The sequence below is a fragment of the Coloeus monedula genome (genome assembly GCF_965178545.1).
Source record: "Coloeus monedula genome assembly, chromosome: 14".
Lineage (NCBI taxonomy): Eukaryota > Metazoa > Chordata > Aves > Passeriformes > Corvidae > Coloeus > Coloeus monedula.
Window position 1 is genome coordinate 7,301,196 of NC_138794.1, and position 22,613 is coordinate 7,323,808.

Consider the following 22,613-nt stretch of genomic DNA (forward strand, 5'->3'; position numbering starts at 1 on the left):
GTGTGTCAGTGCAGGCAGGCGGAGGCATGAGGGCATCTCTGGAGTGGGGTCTGGCAGCGCTCGGAGTCAGGGCTGCGCTGGGCCAGTCCAGGTAGGAGAGCCCGGCCAGGTGGGGCTGCGAGGGGGCGGCGGCCGCTCCCGCTCCTGCTCCCGCCTCACCCTGAGGGGCGGCTGCTGCGGCCGGCGCGCGAGGAGGCGGCGGGAGCCAATGGGGAGCGGCTGAGGCGGGGAGCGCGGACCAATGGGATGCCGCGGCGGCGGAGCGCGCGGGGCCCGGGGTGGGGGGAGGCCAATGGGGAGCGGCGCGCGGCGCGCGCGCAGCCGAGGGCGGGGAGGGGCGGGGCTCGCGCGCGGTGCCGCCCCTTCCCCGCCGCAGTGAGGAGCGAGCGGGCGGCCATGTTGTGCGGGGGGAGGGGAGCAAGGAGTTGAGAGGAGACGGCGGAGGCTCCCTCACACACACGGCACAAGATGGCCGGGGAGCAGCCGCAGCTCCCGCCCGTCTCCCGGCGCTTTCCCCGCCGCTCGCGCCGGGGAGACCCGGCGAGCGCCCTGGGTGCCGCTCCCGGGCGCCAAACCGGGCCCGGTGCTCTGGGGGCTCCGGGGCTCCGGAGGGCGCCGAGCTGGGCTGCCGAGCGGGGCTGCCGACGGTCGGGCAGCAATGGCGCCGGGCTGCGGAGCGCTGCCCGCGCCGCTCCCTCGCCGGGCGGGCGCGGGGCCGCCCTTGACCGCGGGCAGGGAGAGCCGGGAGTAGCGCCCTGTCCTCGGGGCCCCGGGTGCCTGCCAGCGGGCTGCTCTTCGCCGGGTAAGTGTCGGAGTCTCCGGGCTCCTCATTGTCCTTTGTCCTTGGGAGGAAAAACAAAATGTCCTTGGAGCCGGGAGGGGGAGGGGGCGCTGCCTCTCCCTGCCTCCCCCCTTTCCCCCCCGCCGCTCGCTGAGAGGACCTGTGGGTACCCTTGGGGACCCCCGCCCGTGCCCGAGACCGGGCTGGGCTGAGGGACAGCGGCGGGACAGGGGGAGCCCCGGTGATCCTCGGCGGCTGCGGGCGCTCCCCTCCTTCTCCTGCAGCACCCGGGGGGCTCCGCACGCCCCGTCCCCGATGCAGCCCCGGGGGAAGCAGCGGCGGGTTTTGGCTCTTCTGTGCAGCACCGAGCACAGGGGGGGCTGCAGACCAGTTCCCCCCAGCGCAGCGTGCAAGGGGGGTATCTGCAAACCCGCTTGGAACTCCAATGCAGCAGTGGAGGGAGGGGGGAGAGGTGAAGGCTGTACGACATCATCACTGAAATGTTTAGCCCTGTGTCTGTGTAAAGAGCTTTTCTTGCCCGTCGCTGCTCGGATGAGGATATGTTTTCGTAGTTTCTAAGAACAAAGACGCCATGTCCTTTTCTCTTAAAAATAAAACTTGGAGTGTTTTTTTTGTGGGGTGTTGGCTTTTAACTCTTTGTAAACCAGTATGAGAGACACAGGCTGCGGATGAGATAGATTGGTAGTTTATGAAACAATAGAGAGAAACTGACTTCACTGGAGTAACAGCAATTCAGGTGCAGAACTTTAAAATGAAACTGAGGAATTACGTGCAAATTTGATTTTGCAATTAAAACGGCAGTGTAGAAACTTAAAAGCTTGAGAAAAACAAAGCTCGGTCATGCCAAGTCTGCAGTTTAAAGTTGGCAAAATACTACTAGTTGTGATTTAGACGACGCTACAAAAAGAAAAGAGAGTTACTTAAATACGAATTACACGATAAGGAAACGGATGAGTTTGTGTCTGACGTGGAAAGCTTTTAAAAAACATTTACTAGGTGTCAGGTTTGTTTTTAGTATTCAGTTTATAGGGTTTTCGGAGACCTCGCAGTTACTTCTCTTTACGAAACATTTTAATAGTTGTTTCGGTGTTCCGATAATTTAGAAGTTGTATAACACCTATTGCAAGACTTTCTAAAAATGCAAGTTTAAATGTAGTGTCTGACGTTTGTTTTGGGTTGGCTCGCATTCAGCAATTACCAATTTACGGGTAAAATTATAATTCTAACTGTATGAAAAGTCTCTGTAGCAGAGCAAGAGGTAAATACTAAGAACTTCAGTTTTAATTGGAGGTTGTATATAGCCATATCTGCTGGATTTTAAAGGTGCAAGCTTGTGCAAGGTTATAAATCCCTGTGCAGGTTTTAAATACTGCAGTTGGAGGTAAATCTACATTTTTCGGTACTTCCTCTGAAAATTGGAATCTGTCATTGCAACAATTGAAGTTAGCCCTTTTTTTGGAAATAGAAATACAAGTTTCAGCAACCATTGGACTTCTGTCACCTTTATGCAAAGGTTTTGGTGTCTTTATTTTAGATTTGGATTATGGTGCTTTTATAACCCCAGCAACAGTTCTGCAGTGTAGAACAGGTTCTGGCATACACACTTTGCCCTAAAGAAAGTTCTAGCTTTAGGTGGGTGTCTGCTGGATTTCTCTTCTCTTAAGTATATTAGAGGATAATTTTTTGGATAGTTTTGACTGGTTTCTTTCAACAGCTGAAAATAAAATAGCAGGTAATTGTCCAGATAATAAAGCGCTTGTAATTCATAATGTGTTTTATTCAATAGTTTTCTGGTGGTTTTTTGTATTTAAGGTGTAGGGGTTTGAATTTATATATCTTTTAATCCAGCATTAAAATGTTTTTAAAAATTGTGTATTTACAGAATGATTCCACACTTCTAGCATATGAAGTAGTGGTGGTGATACTTACAACTCCTGTAAAATAAAATGTTATGGCTTTTCACAAAAGGCAAGAAAAGTTGGCTAGAGGTAGTGCAAATATGGTGTTCCTTGTGTTAAAAGAGCGTAGTTTGAGATCTGATTAAAGGTTAAAGAAGCTGAAGGCTTTAATGCTGTATTCTGAAGGGCAAAAAAAAGATGTTTTTTTGGGAGATGAAGTAACTTAGGACTTAAAATTCAGAGAAGCTGATGACAGAAGCCATTTTAAAATAACCTTGCTATCAGTAGAGGTTTTATTTAATTTTGCATAGCCTACTTCTAAAGACTTTAATGTGGAAAAAAAAGTAAAAGGGTTGAGGGGTATTGTGTGATAAATTACTCAGTAAAAAAAAAAATCTTAAATTGGCATTTTAGCTTTAAGTCTTTCAAAATTAAAGTAATGGGAGACAGAAGACCAGACTACAGTTAGTCGTGAAAAACACAGATCATGCATGTTGTATGTCAGTCACTCATCTCCAGTGGGTTTTTCTTCAGCCAGGAATGTACAACCACCCATACTTTTATTTTTAGAGTTCAGTTCGAAAGATACAGTTACTGCTAACACAAGTTTTTCCCGACTTAATAATTACCTAGCGATCGATAAATTTCAGGCATATGACTTACTCTGCTTTTCTGAAGCAAAATACTGAAAATTTCCATACTTTGTTTTTTCAGGTAGAATTTTGTGAACAAAACCGTATTTCCTGACTGGCTTCCAGAGGATTCGTTCATGCCTTATTTTTTTTAGGTAAGAATGGTTATACCTTGTGTTAATATGCTCCTTTCCTTGTTATTTTTTTTAAACTGGAATTTGCCTTTTTGCTACTGTGCAGGTGGGAAGGAAAAGAAGTACCATTTTTATATGGAGGGGACACATTTTATAAATTGTCTGGACTTGTAAAAAGCTTTTCTTTGCAGTTAGAGGTAGACTGTCTTCAAATAATGTCGTGTTTATGTGCTGCTTGGGCATAAATTTTAGTTTACTAAGGCTATTTAATAAGTGGATTGTTTATTTTTTATAATATACGGGTACGGATATATACGCATTGTATTTGCTGAGAAAGGACAGTATTTGCATGTAAACTGAAGTTCTGTATGTCCTGTTTCACCTGTGAAAACCTGCATTAAACTTTGAAAATGGTTTAGGTTTGGTACTTAATGAGTTTGTAGCATTAATGTTTGGCGGTACTGTAGAATATGTATATGAAAGTAGTAACCCGAGACTTCAGGGATTTGTAGAAGAGGAGATTTTTGGGGCCTGTTTCTTGGTTTTGGGCACCCGGAGGCTAGTGCTTAACAACGATAGAATATTGGTTTTGTACTGTCAGTAAAACTTTATTCAAAGACGTCTCCTTAGGTGTTTTCAAAAAGTTTGTTAGTCAGCAATGTTAGGACTTTGCTCTCTGTACCTTGTTTTCAGACAAACCTGGTTTTGTTGTTTTTTTTTTTCCCTTTAAAGGCTCTTACTGGATATTGTTCTTCCAAAGATTCAGATGACTGGTTGGGCAGAAGACCTTGAGCAAAATTCTGTACTGTGCGTGCCAGGTATGTAGCACTGTGTTGTGGGTTTTGGTTGTTTTGTGGGTTTTTTTTTAATTATGCTGGAAATATTTTTTTCAAAATAAACATTAAACATTTAAGCTTCAGTGTTTTACCTTGTTGAATTTATTTTCTTTCGAGCTCAGTGCATATGGAAACTTTTAGTGTATGCATACTACAGCAATGGTATTGTCTCCTGCATCTTCGAAGACTTTTATGGTCACTCATAAGTGCAACTTTTTAACAGTCTGCAATGACCATGTTGACACGTGGTAAAGCCAAAGGATTGTCATCTCCTAAGGACATTGTCTAATCCAACTTCAGAAATGCTTTTCCTTAGTTCAAGGTGTTGGTTCATTAGCGGGGGATACTCAAAAGCTTTTCATTTTCAAGTAATTGATTATACAATAAACTTAAAAATTCTGGTTTTGGTGTAAATTTTATTCTAAAAGACTAAAGTGGGACCCAGTTGTTATGAGATATCTTGCTCTCCTCCTTGCAGTGTAAACAAAGCAGCTTTTTAATGTTTATTATTTGTTTTTACACTTAAGATTCTGCATTTAGGATCAGAGTAACATGTTGCCTTTGAGTCAGGCTTCCACCACTCTGTAATTAAAAGCTGGGGATCCTGTTTGCCTGTCTTAACTGCTTCCTTTTTGCAGCTTCCCATGCTCATGTACTTTGGTGCATACCCAGGATGTCAAAGTGTGAGGCGTCTTCATGAAGACACATGTATCAGGATTTTCAAAAATTCTCTTTGCTGATTTGCTTTTTAAAATTACATAATTCATCATGATAACTAAAGGATAGAATTGTGAACCCCTACCTGAGTGCAGCTGTTCTTTTTGGCTTGGATGAAGCCTTCAGTCTGTTCATATAAAAGAAATTGTATACAATTTTCCATAAGATTTACAAAAATGTCTCCTTGGGCTTAGTAACTGCTTATCTGCAGTGAGTCACTGCTGATGTGCAAGGTAGAGTTCAAATTATATTTATAGAGATTGGACATGTGCCACCATCATGGATGTCCTGCAGCAAACACAGCTAACAAGCAAGGTGATATGTCAGTATGTTCCTGCAACTTCATCGTATAACTGGCTGATGGGAAGTGTGAGAACTAGAAGTTTGTGTTAGAAATGATCTCATACCTTAAGAATGACAGGACATATCTAAAATCCCATGTGAATTTTCAGTTTAGAGGGTCAAAAATCACAGATACTGCACAGTCTATTACGATAAAGGCAAGACCAGCCTGAGTCACACAATTCTGGTAACAGTGATGAGATTGAACCCATCAGACTCGCCTTACATTCCTAATACTAAATTCTGAAATGTTTGAATCTGCAGTTTCTAACTGACCTGCTCTTAAAAAAAGTAGAAAAATAAAAATTAAAAAATACAGTGCTCAAGAGCAGATGTTGGCTGACCTGAGAATTTTATGATAACTATGAAATTGAGCACTTTGATCTTAACGGTCTTGCATCTTTCCGGTGTTGTCCTGATGCTGATTCTGCTGAATAGACATTACAATAAAAGCAGCTTTAACTGTCCATTTTGTGAACTCTTTGGAGCTGCCTTTTCTTGCAAGAGCAACTTGTTTTCATCTAACAAATGGTGGATTCACCTTTAGGTTAAGTAGACCTCAGTGGTTTAGAAGTGCACTCCTGGGACTTGAGGGAAGTTCCAAGTTCATGGCTACGCTACAGCGTGTTCATGAGGATCAAGGGTGGTCCGGAGAATGTCTCAGGTTGGATCCTAACCTTTTCAGTAGAGGAGGCTGTTCCTCTGTGGGGATACAAACCTATATTAAGTATTCTCATAGAATTGATTTTTGTAGCATTGACAGCGTACATGGAAGAACATTGGTGTGGTGATACACATCATCTTTGCCAAAATGCTTGGTTAATTAAATAATAAATACAAGAGAAAATGTGATATCAGGTGATAGCTTTTGGGTGGCTGACCTCTCCTCTTACTGTAGAAGGAGGTGCACTGGGTGAGAGCTAATGCCAATCTTTGGGGGAAGGAGCCATGGACCTATGAGGCCAGGCATGTTTTGTGTGGTGTAGGCTGTACTGTACCTCAAGTGTCTGTAATTTTAAAACAAAAAGAAGCCACAGCTATTAGCATGCCTTGAAAAAGTAAATTTATGTTTATTTTTAAATAGGGGATGGATTTTTTTTTTTAATCACCCAGGCTACAACACTTACGGCAAGTAGTCTGATTAAAAGATTTTGACATCAGATACAGGAAATAGAGCTGTTAACATGAAAGGTTATTTTTTTTCAGCCAAGACTTGTATTTCCACGCTCTGGTTTCTGGCTTGTGGCATAAACTTGCAGCTTTGGTGATTTATTCTGTAGTTTAAGAGTGAATGTGTTTTGGATGTTAAAATTAAGAACTCGACATACCGTGCTATATTCTATAATAATGGGAAAATAACTCGTGTGAATGAAATGTAATACATTATCAACATCCTGGTGCTTTTTTTGCAAAAGTCATTGTTTGGTTCATCCACTCACTCCAAGAAGAGAAGTGTCACTACTGCTACGTGATACCACTGTGCCAAATGTAAGATTCTTTTGCACAAGTGTGCTGAGGTCAGAGAACACAACTCCGGTGGAGTCTTTGTAACACTGTCATTAGGGGAAGATGCTTTGTGGTGACAGCCATATTAAATACCCTCATTAAAGTTTGTGTCAAACTATCGTAGCTGTGTGCTTGCTCTAGAACTAAAGAAAACAAAAACTAACTTGAAAGCACTGATGGATGTGCAGCCGTGCCGTGAATTACTGAAAACGGCTGAGGGCTGTAAATTGAGAATCTTCCAATCATTAACTTCACCTGTCTTCATATATTAGGCTGTAGTTTCTAAGTGGCCTTTTTTGAGTGAAATGATTCAAAGGGCCTAAGTAACTCTGATTCATTCCTTGATTCATTTTTCATGCCTTGGTTGACTGGTGCATGCCTCGTGGATGATCAGAGTCCAGCAGCCATGTTGAGTTTCTTCTGAAATGGTGGATGGGCACTTCACAGAAGTTCTGTGCTTTTATTTAATAGCAGCTGCTTGTGCACATTCAAATACATTTTAAAATATCATTTATATATTCTTAAACCTCTAAATTTCACATTCATTAGGATATTCTACATCCTTCTGCTGGTCTACTGCTATATTTTTTTTGTCATTTCCCTTTTTAAAGGCTTTTTCCAGAATAATAATTTCAAATAAATTACATCAACAAAGAAATTACAAACCTGTTCATCCCATATTTCTTTCTACACATCTGAGTAGCTATCAGATGGCAGAGGTTTAGAGGATTGCACAATATGCTGTCACTGGATAGGTTCATTAATTTTTATGTATTTGAGGCTATGTTTCAATATAAGTAGATTCTGAGAGATCACAAAAGAAGTGGTTTTGCTTGTACATGTCAGGAGGATAAACTTGAATGGCTCATTTCATTTAGTTGAAATTTACAGTAAAAAGGGAATTCATTAGTTGTTTTAGAATTTTGAGTCTTACTTTAATCTTGTTACCTTTGCTTGAGGTAACTGTGATTAAAAAGTTACTGATTGCCAATAAGCATTTTCAAAGTCAGATTTTCACATTTGGACCTTGCCCATGCATGAGTAACTTGGAGATAAAGTAGATCATTTGCTCCAAATAAATGTTTTATGTAACTGCCCTGCATCCAGCTGATACTTCCTGTCAATAAAAAGAGCATTTTATTTCCTATTGTGAAGGGCAAGTCAGTTTGCTTAAGCGTGCTTCCACTTGATGCCTGATTGATCTTCTTCAAAAATTTCGAAGAACTTTTTTTTTAATGTTGTTTCTCAATGCATTTGTGTATAGGACTGGATCTGAATTTCTTGGGTGGTTTGCAGGTTCTTTAATAACAGGTTCCATAGGGGTACTTAAATTTTTTTTTATAAAAATAACTTTTGTAGCACATGCTGTGACCTGGGAATGCTTGGGATTGTTTTGAGTTTTCATATGAGGGGTTTTGTAATAAAAGCTAGTGCTTGGTCTTCTAGACCTTAAGGTCTAGATCTCTTTTATTTTTAAATTTATTTTAATTGAAGTGTTTTAATATCCCATTTTTCCTACAGATGTGTTGAGGAATTGATTTACTCACTGTAAGCAAAATAGCTGCTTTTGGTTGAAGCACTGGTAAGTTGTTATTCCTAATAACATTTACTTTTTAGCTTAAAAAAACCCCCAGCAGCCACACATGGCTATAATGTTTAAGTGGCTGAAGGTTTTGGCTGAATACATTCAGAAGTTAATTAGTGTGTGGCCATGTGTGCATGTGTGTTTTAGAAAAGCTTAGTTAAGAGGACCCCAGGATCATTCCTGCTGGGCTCTTAGGAAATGAGCAGTACTTGGATAGTGCTCTCTCCCTGTCTGGCTGCAGAACAGCTTTCAGATCTGATTGTAGTTCTGGGGGCTTCTGTGATTTGACTCCAGATTTCACTGAGAACTTCTATATCACAGTTTTGCTTGTTCAGAAGGGTTTTTGGTATGCAGATGTCTGTCTCTAGAGAGGTACTACACACAATTTGGATAACAAATGGTGTGGAAAGTATAGCAGGAAGAACGTGCCCTACAAGCATCTCGTGTTGCCCTTATGCTTCTGTCAGGATCAGTGAGAGCCTTTTAGCAGACACTACTGTTTCCTGTTCTGCCATCGTTCTTTTTCTGTTCTTCATTCATAAAGCTCTGGCTTTGCACAAAACGATAAATGCTACTACAGTTTCCTGTATTTTTTTAAAATTAAACTGCTAGCTGATAGACTTGAAATCATTCCTCATATAGTCAAAACATAAAATTGGCAGGCTTGAGTACATAAATTAATTCAGTTCTATACTGGATGAATATAGGGACAGAATTTTTTCCCATTTCCTTAACTAAAAGGAATTTGGTCTTGACCTTTTGTTGTCTCTGGCACATTTTGTGACTTTCTTGGGAGTTGCCTGTGGAAAGACACAAGTCCTTTTGTCTTCCTGTCTGCTTAAAATTCAGACTCCTTGATTGTGCATATTTAATTAGGGCATCCATTGCATTTTGTGTACATGGATTAACTTTTTTTTGTGGGAAGCTCTATTCCTGTAGCACTGTGCTTTGGAATATATGCTTTTCTTTAAGAGACAGTTTCTTGGAGCCACTTCTTTCAGTCTGACGTGCTACCTGATTGAGCAAGGCCTTCCTTAAGCTTCAGATAGCTTGGGAAAATGTTGTTCCAAGATGCAAATCCACTCATTTTAGTGGCTAGATGACAGTGAATTTTAGCTGTCCTGTGGCTGTGTTTGTTAGCAGAGCACTCCAGCAGCCACTGCCTTCTGCACTGCCTCAGGTGCTGGGAGAAGCTGGTTTTGTACTCCAAAGTCCTGTGCTTCTCATCCGCTCCATGGTGTGGAGACTAATGTAGAGCTCTTCTGAAAGGGAAAAGGAATATGTGGGGGTAAGGTGCAAACCTTGTGAGGCTGTGTTACTCTGGCCTCCTGCTGCTTCTGGGTCCTTTTCATTTTGGACCAATTTTATCACTTGAGGTTTCAGTCCTGAAGCAAAAGAAGTAGCAAAAGAGTTCATGGACTTTGAGGAATTAAGTTTTTAATGTGTGTACATGAGCTCAGTTTTGATACGTGTTTAATCTCTGTTAAGTTCTATTGCTTTGTTCTTTCAGAAGTCTTAAGCTATTTTTCCCACTGCAGGTGTGTGTAGAGCAGCCTATTTCTTGATATGTTTCTTCTCTAGCTCTATACTATCCACTGATGTCTTCCTAGCCCCAATCACCTGCTAGAATCTCTGAACACATGACTCGTGTTCCATTTTAATATTAATCTCCATGTGATTCCTACACCTTTCTATGTACATTCTTGTTTTTTCATTGGGTTGTAAATTAGCTATTGTCAGATCTGGCTTCTTGAGTAGAACTTTGGCTTTTCAGTTACATACCGAGTAATTCTTCTGTCCTTTTCTGGTTTACAGTCCTTACCTAAAGGAAGGGGTCAATGTGAAACCCTTAATTGACTTAATTGAAACTGTTGTCTACAAAAGAAGTTGCTTCAAAAAGCAGTTGTGAAAGCATTCAGATGGGTGGATCTTGATTGCATTTTCTGGTTAACGTGGTGTTTAGTTGAAGCACTGATCTTTATTTTTAATTCTTTTTTTTAAGAAGAAGGAAAATACTTGAAAACACGAGGAGCTTTGTTAAACTTAGCATACTTTGCTTAATGCAATAAAATCTATTATTTAAAAACAATACCCACAAAAGAGTGCATGTGTGAATAAAGTCAAGTCTTATTTGGAATTAACCTTGAAATCTGACAAACCTGGCAAATAGCCTTTCTTACCTAAAAATATCCAAACCTACATGAGTTGTGCTTTTGCTGCTCTGCTTAAGGAACATCTATTGGTGGTAAAAGCAGACTTAGAGCTGTCCAGAGCACTTAGTTCCTGCTAAAGACTGTACAGAATAACATAATGGACTTAGCTGTCAATAAAGGACACCTCTGTCCTTTCCTTCAGTGTAAGAATTACCAGGGATGTCTTTGAGAATAAAACCTTGCTTTAATGAACTTTGAAGTGTAGAACTTGAGGTTTGGTTTGCTCAGAACCTCCTTCTGTCCATTCAGCTCCCTGTGTTGGACTGAATTCCCTTTCCCAAGTAGGTCACCTCAGTTGAAAGTTTAAGCCTCAGATTTCATTCTGGAAAAGTTTGTAAATGTGTTGGTGTCTTATGCATGGGTGTTGTACGTGTTCGGCTTCAGTCTCACATTTCAAGGAATGCAGGGTTTCAATGCCCCTGAAATGGCTGAAGCCATGGGTTTGGCCATGAGGGTTGTCTTACTTCTGTGATCTTTTAATGTAGCAACAAATAATTGCAAGAAAAGTTGAAGAGAAAAACTTTGTAAACTCAGATGTTTTGTAATTGTTGCCTTGAATCTTTAGGCAGGTTGGGAATGGATGGCAAGGAGTGTCAATGTGTTACCAGTGGTTTGAAGGAAACTTTGTCAGTACTACATGACTACCCAGGTCCCTGATTTATCCTGACCGAAATGCAGTGCTTGGAAACAAAACCAGTAACTAGTAGATGATAGAAGCTTGAAAAATGGGTGGATGCCTAATGCATTTTACAGAAGGAATGGAAGACTCATGTCATCTAGGGAAAAAAAATGGGTTTTTCAGTATCTACCTCAAGTGTAGGATCACTGCATATGTCTTCATGGAGGAGTGTATTTTTGTAACATTATTGAAATTTCTTAGTAAAATGTGCCTTAATTCATAAGTAAACAAGTGCTGTGAAAGCTTTTAAAGCAAATGTAGATTTCACAAGTGTAGAGGCTGCTATTATTATTTTAGCCATTCCTATGGCAGCTTTTTGATGTATAATAACTTGGAGAACAAGGATGTGTTCTTAATTATAATACCTCATCAGTTCTGTTTACTGCTAATTATTTTACAAGGTTTAGAGAAGAGTTTAAGATGAACATCATGGGGTTACTTGCAAAGTTTTTGGTCCAACCCAATGTAGGTGAACCCAGTAGGGAAATTTGCCCTGAAATTGCTTTTGGCAGGTCCTGTGAGTGTCTAAGGCAGAGGGCTGACCCAACTGGAAAGAGCCTTTTAGGGGTGACTAATATGTAACTAAATTACCTTTTTTAGATGTGGGGAAAGTTGATGCCAGTAATTGGATTTCTGTATGTTAAGCTTATTGAAAATAACTACAGATTATTTTAATGGTCTTATTTATGGGTTTCCACTGTACTCATGTTAGTACTTCTGAGTGTTTGATTGTGACAATAATGGACAACTTTGTGGTGGTCATTTTTTTCATGTTTTGATGCCTCGGTCAAGGCATTAATTTGAAAAAATATTCAAAATTTTAATTCAAGTGCCTAAATATATTTGAAATCAGGTTAGTGAGAACTAGAAAAAAACCCAAACCAAACCCAAAGCAACCCTCAAACCAGTTTAGTGTGAGAGAAAAATACCTTTCAAAATATTTAATACCTTATCTTAACTGAGGATGAGTTGAATGTTAGAAACAAAGCATTTCTTTAAACTTGAAAGTTCAGTTTCTGAAAACTGAATGTCCTGGGGTTCAATATTCCTACAGCTACACACGTTTCACAGTGGAAAGTGAATTACCAGATCCCTTATCCCACTTTGATGTGCAATACATTGTGTTTAAAACAAGGGAGTCTATAGAACAGCATAAAACAGGACTCATGGGTACTTGAGAAAGCCAGACTGGGGCTTGTTGCACTGCTTCCAGTGCTCTTTGCTTTGCTGTAACTGGTTATTTTGAGATGAGACTGGGGAGACTGGGATGCTGAGGCAGGGACCACTAGATGGCCCCACTAGATTTTGCTGGGCTGTGGGTAATTTCTGCATCATTTGTCAGAATCTGCCCAGGATTATCAGGGAGCAGACTGGTGGTGAAGTTGGCTTTCTGACTAAAACGAGGTTAAACCTATACATATGCAAAAGAATAAATTGATGTTGGAGTGCAGATACTCAAAATCATGAAGGCATTTAAAAACCCTTTTTGCATGTCAGCCCTACAGTCAGGATTGATTTCAAAATAATGTTCTTAACACTTAGTAACTTCCTGTACTTAAGTTTTGTATGTGAGGAGAAGTAGGGGTTTTCTTGAAGTAAATTGAACTTACATTTCTTGGAAGAAGATAGGAAGATGGGAACATTGGGTTTGTATTTATCCATGTGGATGTTTGCTCAGTTTGGTTTGTCACTCACTTGTGGGCTTGGTTGCTGTTACATGATGAGTATGGTTGGAGTATGGAACAGGAGCCTTGCTAAAGGCAGCTAGTGTGACGTGACCATTTTCATCTGATTTCTGATGTGTCCTTTCCCACCAGTAACTAAACCAGTCATTCCATTTGCTTGTGTGTTTGCTGTTGCACTCTGCACCTTTCATGAGCTGGAAAACTGGGTTAAGATGGTGGAATGTCTTGTCTCCAGTCACCATCTGTCTATAAGAAACCAGTTTTCATTGATTTTGATGGATCTCTATCTTCGAAGGAAGGAGCTTCAACAGTATTTAAAAATTTTGACTTGTTACAAGAACCTTGGTCTTCTACTAAGCAGTGTCAGTTTCAGAGGATGGGCCAGTGCAATGAAAATGGTTGCAAGAGCAAATTTCTTAGATTTCCCACCCCAGATTTCTGTAGTAGTTTAACACTCTGAAGAAATTTCAAATGGAATTCATGGATCCTGAAAGGGTTCTTGGACTTTTAATAATTTCTCCTGGTTTTTTTATAGTTTTGGTTACACTTCCTATGTTTGATTCTTGAAGTGATTGTTTGACATTGTTTCTGATAAAAGTAGATATTGTGGACTGTGTAACATGGAATGAAGCATGAGTTACATGTTTAAATTATCTTCAAGGTACAGTAGTTGAATGTCTTAGTTTAAAGCTATGATGTGTATTCCAACAGCATCTTTCTTCTAATTTTTCATAAAGAATCCATTCAGATGAAGAGTGTCAAAAGGAGTCTACGAATGAGACACCAAGATGGCAGTTCCACTGGGGATTGAGAGGTTGAGGAAATGGACTAATGCATGAGTGCTGGGATGTCTGTCCAAGAAAAGGATGTTAAAACGTGGACTCTCATGTTATTAAACCAGAGAAGATCTGGGTTGTGATCATCCTCTCAAAATGGACTTGCATTTGAATTAATCAGTGACTATCCAATGATGGATCTGTTTGAGGACTGGGTGGCAGAATTTTCCTTTTGGGTTGTGTTTGCATGACAGGCAAACTAATTTGGTACAAGATCTGTTGCTACCCCTTTTGAGAAAATGTAATTTTTTCAAGTGACTTTAAATAAAAGGTTTTGGTTTATTTCACACTTTGTGTTTGTCCTTTCTGGCTGATTTATTTTTTTTTTATTGTGTTGATATTGAAGTGGGTTACATTTTTGGTTGCTATTAAACTGAGAAATACTTTAGCTGAGTACTGAAGGCAAGGTAAAATTTTGTGCTATACTTGATTTCAAATGTGGTTTTCATTCGCAAATTATGTTCACTTTGCCATGACTTCCAATGAATTTGTATTCGCTGGCTTGTTCATTGAGGTGCTTAGTATGAGGGGTTTTCAGTACTTGGCCTATTGTCAGGACACTGCTGCTGAACTTTGTGAAGTTATTTTAAGATGGAATTGATACCAGTTGAAGGCTGAGAAAATATCACAATAAAGGAGTACTCTAATGTTTTGTGTAACTTTTTTAGGTATGTTCTTGGGTTGTGTGTGGGTACAGAAACTTTTCAACAGATTTCCTGGACTACAGACTTCCTGAACAGTCTCTTTGGTCTTAAAAATTGTTCTGTGCGAGTGTCCAATCTGCTTCACTGCTCTTGCATGTAGCCTTAGTGTCGTGATACTGTGCCATGTGTTTGGTGAGAAAAAACTGAGTTGTTTTTGATAGTGCTACAGATTACATGTTAACCTTTGCAAATGAATTTTAAAATTATTCTAATGCTCGAAGTCATGATTTCCTTACAGGTTTCTAGTGGATCTAATAATTTAATGGTAGCCATTTCTTCTCCATATATTTCACCTGAAACTCAAAATTGTCTTTTGTTTTGTGCTGGAGGGCCAAGATGATAAATCTGGTGCTGAGATAACCTTGATATTATCTTTGAAAACCCAGGCAAAATCCTGTTCATTGTCTGTGTTTAACCATTTGCCTTGCTCAGACTTCTTTGGAAATACCCATTTTTGCCATGATGAGTTGCTCATACCTGTTCCATTCAGCCATTTTAATGGTACACGCTTGCTCCAGTTTGGTTTTGCCATGTGTTTTTATGGTGGAGTTGGATGCTGGGACTAACCTGAAGGGTTTCTCATTCACATGAGTGGATTTTCCTTAGTGTTACCCAAAAATGCTTGGAATGGTCTTGCATTGTGGTTTTTTCATTATTGCAGTTGAGGTGCAAGGAGTCTTCTGTGAATAATTGGTAAAGTGGAATTTTTTTAAATGGCTTGTGGCATTGGAGAGTTCCTTGTGAAACCCCTGTGGAAAGAGGATAGGTGGTTGTAGGAGATGAATGGCAGGTCTGTGGAGGAATTAAAGGGGGACTATGTTGGTTCTACTGGTTGAATGGTTTTGAGCTGTTGGGATGCTGTGTCATGGATGTTCCCATAGAACCCCAAAGTAGCCCATTGCCCGTTTGTCCTCTGGTGGTCCCCCAGTGGCTGATGGCTCTGTCTTGTTGTGATGCTTATGAATATGCAAGATGTCCTTGTGCTTTAAGGAGTTGGTTTTGCTCGTGGAAGACAACTGGTAGTCAGAATCAAGCGGTCAGGGGCTGCTTGGATCACCTCCATTCCCTTGGTGATACATCTTCCCAATTCCAGGATGTTGTGTTTGGAGGTGTCCATTGATTGATTTGCAGTTCTGCAGCTTGGTTACTGTGCAGCTTTCAAATTAATTTGTTGTGTTAAAAATCTGTTAATGACCATGAATGGGTTAAGAAAGTGCATTAGAAATAAGCAATTCGATGGTGTTGGACTGACTTGACCACAGTGCCTTGGCACAGCTGGTAGAAATGGCGTGGCTGTTGGATTTGAGTTGTTGGGGGAAACCACTAGGGAGGCGCTGTGGAGCTGGAGGGCAATCTCGGCTCTGTGGGGCTGGTTTGGGAGTGGGTGATGCTCCTGTCCCCCCCTGCCAGTGCCAGCACTGGGGGGCAGAGGGAACAGTTGTTGTCTGGGGATTCTGCCACCGAACTGGGGGGAAGCTAAGCTGCCCCTTGGGTGGGGTGACCCCCAGAGTGGGCTGTTGCTGCCTACATGGCTGTGAGCTCCAGTTCCATGCCTTCAAAATGGCTTGTAACAGCACCACTTCCTGTCCAGGGAGGAAGTAATTTTAGCCCAGGCACTGAAATATTTAGCAAATCTTTAAAACAAAAGGCACAAATTCCATTTCTTTCTGGCTTCCAAAGGGTGCCTGAGCCACATGGGGTTAAGGTGCCCCTTGAGCTGGGGTAGTTGGAAGGAGCCAGGGCTGTGGGGTAGCAGGCACCCTTTAGGTGGAGGCTCTCTCTTTTTTTGGTAGAAATGAAGGGGTGGGTCTATGGTACATCACCTGAGTTGTGGGGTAAATGTAGAGAGTGTCAATCAAAGGCAGAGCTCAGAGCTGGGAAGGAGCTCTAGATGGCGGCTGTGCCTTAGAGAGAGCGCGCTCAGCTCCGTGCCTTCCCCAACACTTTACGCAACTTTCCCTAACTTTCGGGCAGCCTCAGGGGGCCCCCACAGCCCCTTGCCTCTCCTAGGCACTAATCGGGGGCCGAGCGGACCTTTTTCGGGCAGAAAAGCAGCTTTTGAGGGCTCCTTTTTCGTGCCTTGCTGGAAAGAAGAAGCCGTGGAGAGAGCCCAGGTCGTTGTTTTTCCAGCTTAGAAGCCATGGCGTACCTCCATTTTTGTGCGCTCTCCTAATGAGCTTTTTCCCCCGGACATTTTTGTACTAATTACCGCTTCTTTTGCTTTATCGGCAGCATATTTTTGGGATTAGAATATATATTTTTTTTTCATTTTCTGAAATTTGTATTTTATCGGTATAATTCTAAATATTTTGGATCTAATGTTTTTCCACTACCCGAAACTAATATCGACTTGGTCCTGGCGGCGGTGCATGGATCAGGTAGGTGAGCAATTAATAATAATAATTTTTAAATTTCTGCCGTTTTGAGTACTTTGATTTTCGACCGATTTGTGCTGTATTGGGATGACGCAATAAGATACAGAGATTATTTGCATCCAGTGTTACTTTGGGAAAGTTTGCAGGATGCTCCTCTCCTGTGTTTATTCTCGGATTTTTCTTGTAAAAATGATTATTTGTTTTAAATCTCCGGTTTGCCGTGTTGATCAGTATTGTGTATTGTTATAACAATATCATTGCAGCGTCAGGACTTTGTTCCTGATAATGAAAGCCAGTGAAACGAACTGGGACCTTACCTTTCTTTCAACTTTTGACAGTAAATACCTGGGCACAGGACTTCAAAGCAAACAGACACCCCTGACCCCCTTTTAATATTTAAGAATAAAAAGATGATGAGAAATAAGGACAAAAGCCAAGGAGAGGAGGGTTCAGTCCACAGCAATGCATCGAGGTATGACCTATCAACTTTCTTTTTTTTTTTTTTTTGTAAAACCTGTGAATACCCTGTTTACTTTGACAGCCTTGGGTTACTGTCAGTGCTTAATAGAAAACATTTTACTGATTTTGCTTCCTTTTTAAGGAATGACCTTGAGATTGTTAGCATGCCACACCCTAATTTTTTTTGGTAGCAATTTCTGAAAGTTGTGTTGTGACTTAAGGGCCCATGTCCTAGGCAAAAGGTACTGTACCTTTATTCAGGGCAGCCCTTGCCCCTGTATGATGTTTTTCCAGCTTTTGAATTTCAGTTTTTAGGTTTTTTGTGCTGTGAAAAATGACCTTGTCGGTTTAGCCATTGCTGCATTGCACCATTTTACATACAAGGCAAATTTTTCTTTGAAGAATCTCAGAAGTCTAAACTTTAACTGAGGGCCATACAGAAGCCTGGTGTAGTAGTAAATTATAGTAAATAGGCACAAGAAAAAGTTACATGAATGAAAAAAAGCTTATTTTGAAATATAAACTGGAAAGTGCCTATGTGTCGGATACCTCTTACTTCAGATTTTATTTTAGCTTGTAGAACTTTGATTCTGTTGAGGTATTTTAGAATATTTTTATACAATTTAACGAGACTTTGTCCTGCTGGTGATGGCATTTTGTATTATAAAATATACCCTGGGACTGCTCACAAGAGGCACCAGATGCTTTGCTTGTTTTGTTTAATGTATTTTTGCTCAGAGTATTTTTATTTACTTTTGTCGAGTAATGAGATTCTTTACAGATTTTTATAAACTTAACCTTGATGTGGGAAAAGTGTGAAATACTGAAAATGTTTGTTTGCTGGGAATGCAGAAGTGCAATTACCAAATCGCTCATTTTGTATTTAAAGGGTTGCCTCCTCCAAAAATTGGAAATTAAACTATATGCATTTTTGTTTTCTAGTTTGTAAATATTACTGAGTTTTGCATTTTGTTAATTTTAACTGAATCTTGGTCTGTTTCTTTTTCTCTGGTGTTGTCTTCCTGCATTTTAAACCAACATTAATAAAAAAGAACTCTGAACTGTCTGTTGTATCACATGTGCTCTATGTGATGTTCAGGTGTTTGAATAGTATTCTTGATGTCCAGTATTTAACCTTCCTTAAGCACACGAACTTGAAATAGTGTGGTAATACATATATATATTATCAAGTTACTGTAACCTTCTGTTATAAACTTGGATGCTGTTCTGGGTGTATTAAAATTGCAGTCAAATTTTAAATTCTAAAATGGATATAGGTAAGTTTGTTTAATTTGAAATTAGTATTAACTAAATTAGCCTCAGGGATATTTGAAGCATTACATGTAGCACTTCAACAGAGCTTTTTTAATAATGCTGTTTAAAAACACATCAGATTTTCATATTGTGCTTTCTTTACTGTAAATGCTGCATGCAAAATATTGTGGGAAAAGTCACCATTTATAAAAAATTATTATTCGGCTTACATAAATTTTTATGCTTTTTTAAAGTGGAGATTATCAACAAGAACAGCAACAGACATAATTTGTTGAGGAAATTTAAAGTATTTTATCAGTGTTGGAAAGGAATAGGAGCTAAAATCTGAGCTATGTAGCAGGAGTCCCACAGGGGGTTTTGTCCTTAGGGGTATGAGATTTGCATAGTGTCTCGTGTGCTTTTGGGGTTTTCATTGAAAGGTTATTTATCATAATTGATCCATTTACATTTAACACCTGTTGTGTGAAGTTACCCGTCGCCCCCTTCACATCTTTTTTTTTTTCTCAAACCTGCTGTGTGTGACACCAACACACCTGAAGTGTGGGAGCAGTCGAGCACAGGATATTTGCAAGTGAACCCTGTTGAGCTTATTTGTGAGCTGTGAGTCAGCTCAATGTCATAAAATGGGCTTTACTTCCTGAGGCTGACCTGAAGTAGGGGAAATGATTTCTAGGAAGTAAAGCCACCACTTTGCTGTATTGTAACCCAGAAATGCACCTGTGTCTGCACTTCACGTGCTGATGAGGCCAGCTTGGCATCCATGGAAGTATTTGAACATGGAAGTTGCACAGTCCTGGTGGGAGCCCTGGGTGCTGGAAGAGGTGGATATGGCTGGTGCCATTCACCTGGGCTGGAGAAAGGTGTTAGAGTGGAAGAAAATACAGTTCTTGCACACCACTGTAGTGCCCTGAGGAATTGACTCCCACCTTTCCCAGCTCTAAGGAAATACAAAGGCCTGTGCTGAGTAAACAAAAATGCCTGAGAATTGTCCCAAAGCAGATGATTATTCTTGGGGAGAGAGATGGTGTTAACTCTTTACAGTTTGTAAGCTGAGCATTGTACTCCTGCCTTTGTAGGTGCCAGCAACACCTGTCCTTTGTGCTTTGACAGTAAATCGAACTTGGAGCTGAGTGATTTCATGCAACTTTACCCAACGGGGGAAAAGTTGCTCTGGGTCTGCTGCAGTTCCTGCTGATCCCCACCCGTGTGCCTGGGATTTGCATAAATAATTGAACACAATCTGCTGTATTTTCTAGCATCCTCTGTGCTGCACGTCTGAAGGGCAGGTAGTGTGAAGGTACATCCATGGTCAGCCCTCATGGGAAGTGTAGAGGCCGGAGGCAGGCTGGGGCCCCCTTAAAGCCCAGGAGTGAGTTTTGCAGGGATAGCAAAAATACGTAGTTTTCTTTTCCCTTGGCCTGTATCTGTTGCATTTGCTCTCCCACCTCTGAAATACCCGGCGTGGGAACGGTTTGAGCTGCAGACCCTGCAAGGCTGGACAAACGCTGTGTCTGTATCCAGCTCTGGGCTTCTCTAGCATTAAAACATCTTTTTTTTTGGGGGGGGGGGGGGGGAAATAGGTTGCGGTAGATTAGCTCCCAGGCCGTTTTCTGTGCCGAGCTGGAGCTCCGAGGTCTGAAATGGCGTGTTTTTGCTGAGCAGCCACCTCCCAGCGCAGGGCTCTGCACAGCACAACACCCTCGCCTGACGTGGCAGCCATTTTATGGAGATGTCGGTACACACGAACCAGCATTTGGCGGAGCGGGGGAGGGGCGGGAAGCGATCGCGTTAAGCACAAGCTGCCCCCCTTGTGTGGCGCTGGGAGCAGGGGGCAGCCCGCTGTCGTTGGGGCAGCGGTGGGGCCGGCTCGGGCGGGCTGCGGCGGCCGGCGCTGTCACAAAATGGCTGTTCTTTGTGCCGCACTGCTCGGGCGCCGCGGGAAGCGGCTGCGGGGTTCAAAGGCCGCCCTGCGCCGGCCGCGCCGCCATTGGCTGCGCGCGCCGCGCGGGCCCCCGGGAGCGGCAGCGGGATCGGGATCAGCGCGCCGGGAGCGGGCGGCTGCCGCTGCCTCCCCCCGCTTCCGCTCATCTGCCGGGCGTGGGCTTACAGTGCTTTCATTTTAAGGGGTTTTCATTTTAATAGTGCAAGCTATTTTGAGAAGCGACTTGAAGCAAGGCTATTTTTGCTGCGGATTTTTTTCCCTTTTTTTTTTTTTAACTTCAAAAGGAATTGTAGTATGCCATAGTATTCCTGGAACATCTGTCTTTTTTTTTTTTTTTTTTTTTTTTTTTTTTTTTTTTTTTTGCGTAGGGGTACAGCTTTCAGTATTCTTAAATCACCAAAACTCACTGTTTTGCTTTCAGTGTGCATTTTGCAACTGATTTTCTTTCAGCCTAGCAGAAACACTGAACACATTTCTTAAAATGTTAAATTGTGGGTTTCAAGTTTTTACCCAGTTGACGGGTTGCTTTTTAGCTGTTGTGGCCACGTGCATGTGCCGAGGCTTTCAGTTTCATTTGCACCGCTGCATTCTTCAACAAGGACTTTTTTCCCCCCTCTTTTTAAGCTTTAACCCTTTGTGAAACTGTCCGGAGCCTTTTTTGAAAGGGAAAAATGTTTGATCAGTGCAGGACACAAAAGGAATAATGTGCAAGGAATTCATATGAATCGTGATGTAATCTCTGTGCAGCACAAAGGAGATTGTTCTTGTTTTGCTTTGTTACTTCTGTTTCACATTACCCTCGTGAAGGAAGTGTCTCATCTAATTACGCATGCACAATCCTGAGGCTTTCAACTCCTCTGTTCCCGGTTTTGTGATTGCTGCCAGAGATGGATACAGTATATACAGTGCTATAAAAAGGGCTCACAAACTGCAAGAAGCTACATTTAGCTGGAATTCATTGTCTTCTGGATTGTTCTTTTTTTAGTTAAACATCTTAAGCTAATTAACCAAATTTTATAGATTCTCTAAAATGCATGACTTTTACTGAATAAAAATTGAGAAATGGGAATAAAGAGCTCACGTGGGTAATTCTGTAACCCTGTTTCTGTGGCACAGCCTGTGCTGGGGCAGGGGCGTTGCCATGGCTGAGTGCACGTGTGTGCAGGCGTGTTCCCAGCTCAGTGAGTGCCTTCAGCCAAAGGAAGGTGACGTGGCTCAGATCGCAGATTAGAGCCTGTTCCCCTTTCTGTTTCACCTGCCACACACTGAGGGTAACAGTTGCCCTTATCTGCACCTTCCCCCACTTCCTCCAGTGCTGGAGACGAGCTGTGGCTCGGTGGTGGCATTTCTGAGAACGCGGATCCCGGCTGTGCCTCGGGAGCAGCGCTGGGGCTGCCATAACCACACTTGTGCGTTCAAACAAACACTTCCACTGGTAGCTTTGACAGGGCTCAGAAGGAGGGCCAGCAAGGCATTGGTGTTTCATTTTAATCTCTCCGATTTGGTACAGGGATAAACCAGTTCCTGTCTTTGTTTTCATGTTTCACCCCTCAGAAAGTTGCTCATACCGTTAACAGGTTACTGAGCTGCCAAACTTGTCCCTGATGAATTTTTATACTGGCACATCTCTTAATTCAGGTTTATCAGTGCTGGTTTGGAGGAGCAGGTGAGAGTACCAGGGGCAGATGCAGACTGGCCATGAGGTGAAGTACCTGAGACTGCAAGCAGGAATGTAGGGACTGAAGCTTCTGATGCCATGGGACTGGCTGCTTTTGAACTCAAGACAGCCAAAGTAAACCTTCTTTGGGTGGGTTTGGCAGCTTATGCTGAAGTTGCATCTCCACATGACCTGGTGGTGTGTGTATCCACTGTATCTTGTTTCGTGTTGCACACAGCATGAAGGACCCAGCAGGAATTGCAATGTTAAATTAGGCTGCTAAGTTCTGGAGGTGGAAAAGGCTTCTAAATCTCTACTTGCTCCTAGCTGAAATCC

At 41.7% G+C, this 22,613-nt stretch overlaps 1 protein-coding gene and 1 long non-coding RNA gene across 2 annotated transcripts in view; both read left to right on the forward strand.

Moving 5' to 3' along the window:
- The first annotated feature begins 413 nt into the window (after positions 1 to 413).
- Positions 414 to 14,152, forward strand: LOC309578300. The gene is made up of 5 exons (XR_014226819.1): positions 414 to 802; positions 3,415 to 3,487; positions 4,199 to 4,284; positions 8,389 to 8,449; positions 13,767 to 14,152. It is a non-coding gene; the product is annotated as an uncharacterized lncRNA (long non-coding RNA).
- Positions 14,153 to 15,974: 1,822 nt separating this feature from the next.
- CHD2 (chromodomain helicase DNA binding protein 2) overlaps positions 15,975 to 22,613 on the forward strand; it is a 55,036-nt gene continuing 48,397 nt past the window's right edge. The window contains exons 1-2 of the mRNA XM_082290611.1: positions 15,975 to 16,947; positions 17,283 to 17,416. Coding sequence (XP_082146737.1) covers positions 17,355 to 17,416 — 62 coding nt within the window. The 5' untranslated portion in view covers positions 15,975 to 16,947; positions 17,283 to 17,354. The remainder of the gene's footprint in view (positions 16,948 to 17,282; positions 17,417 to 22,613) is intronic.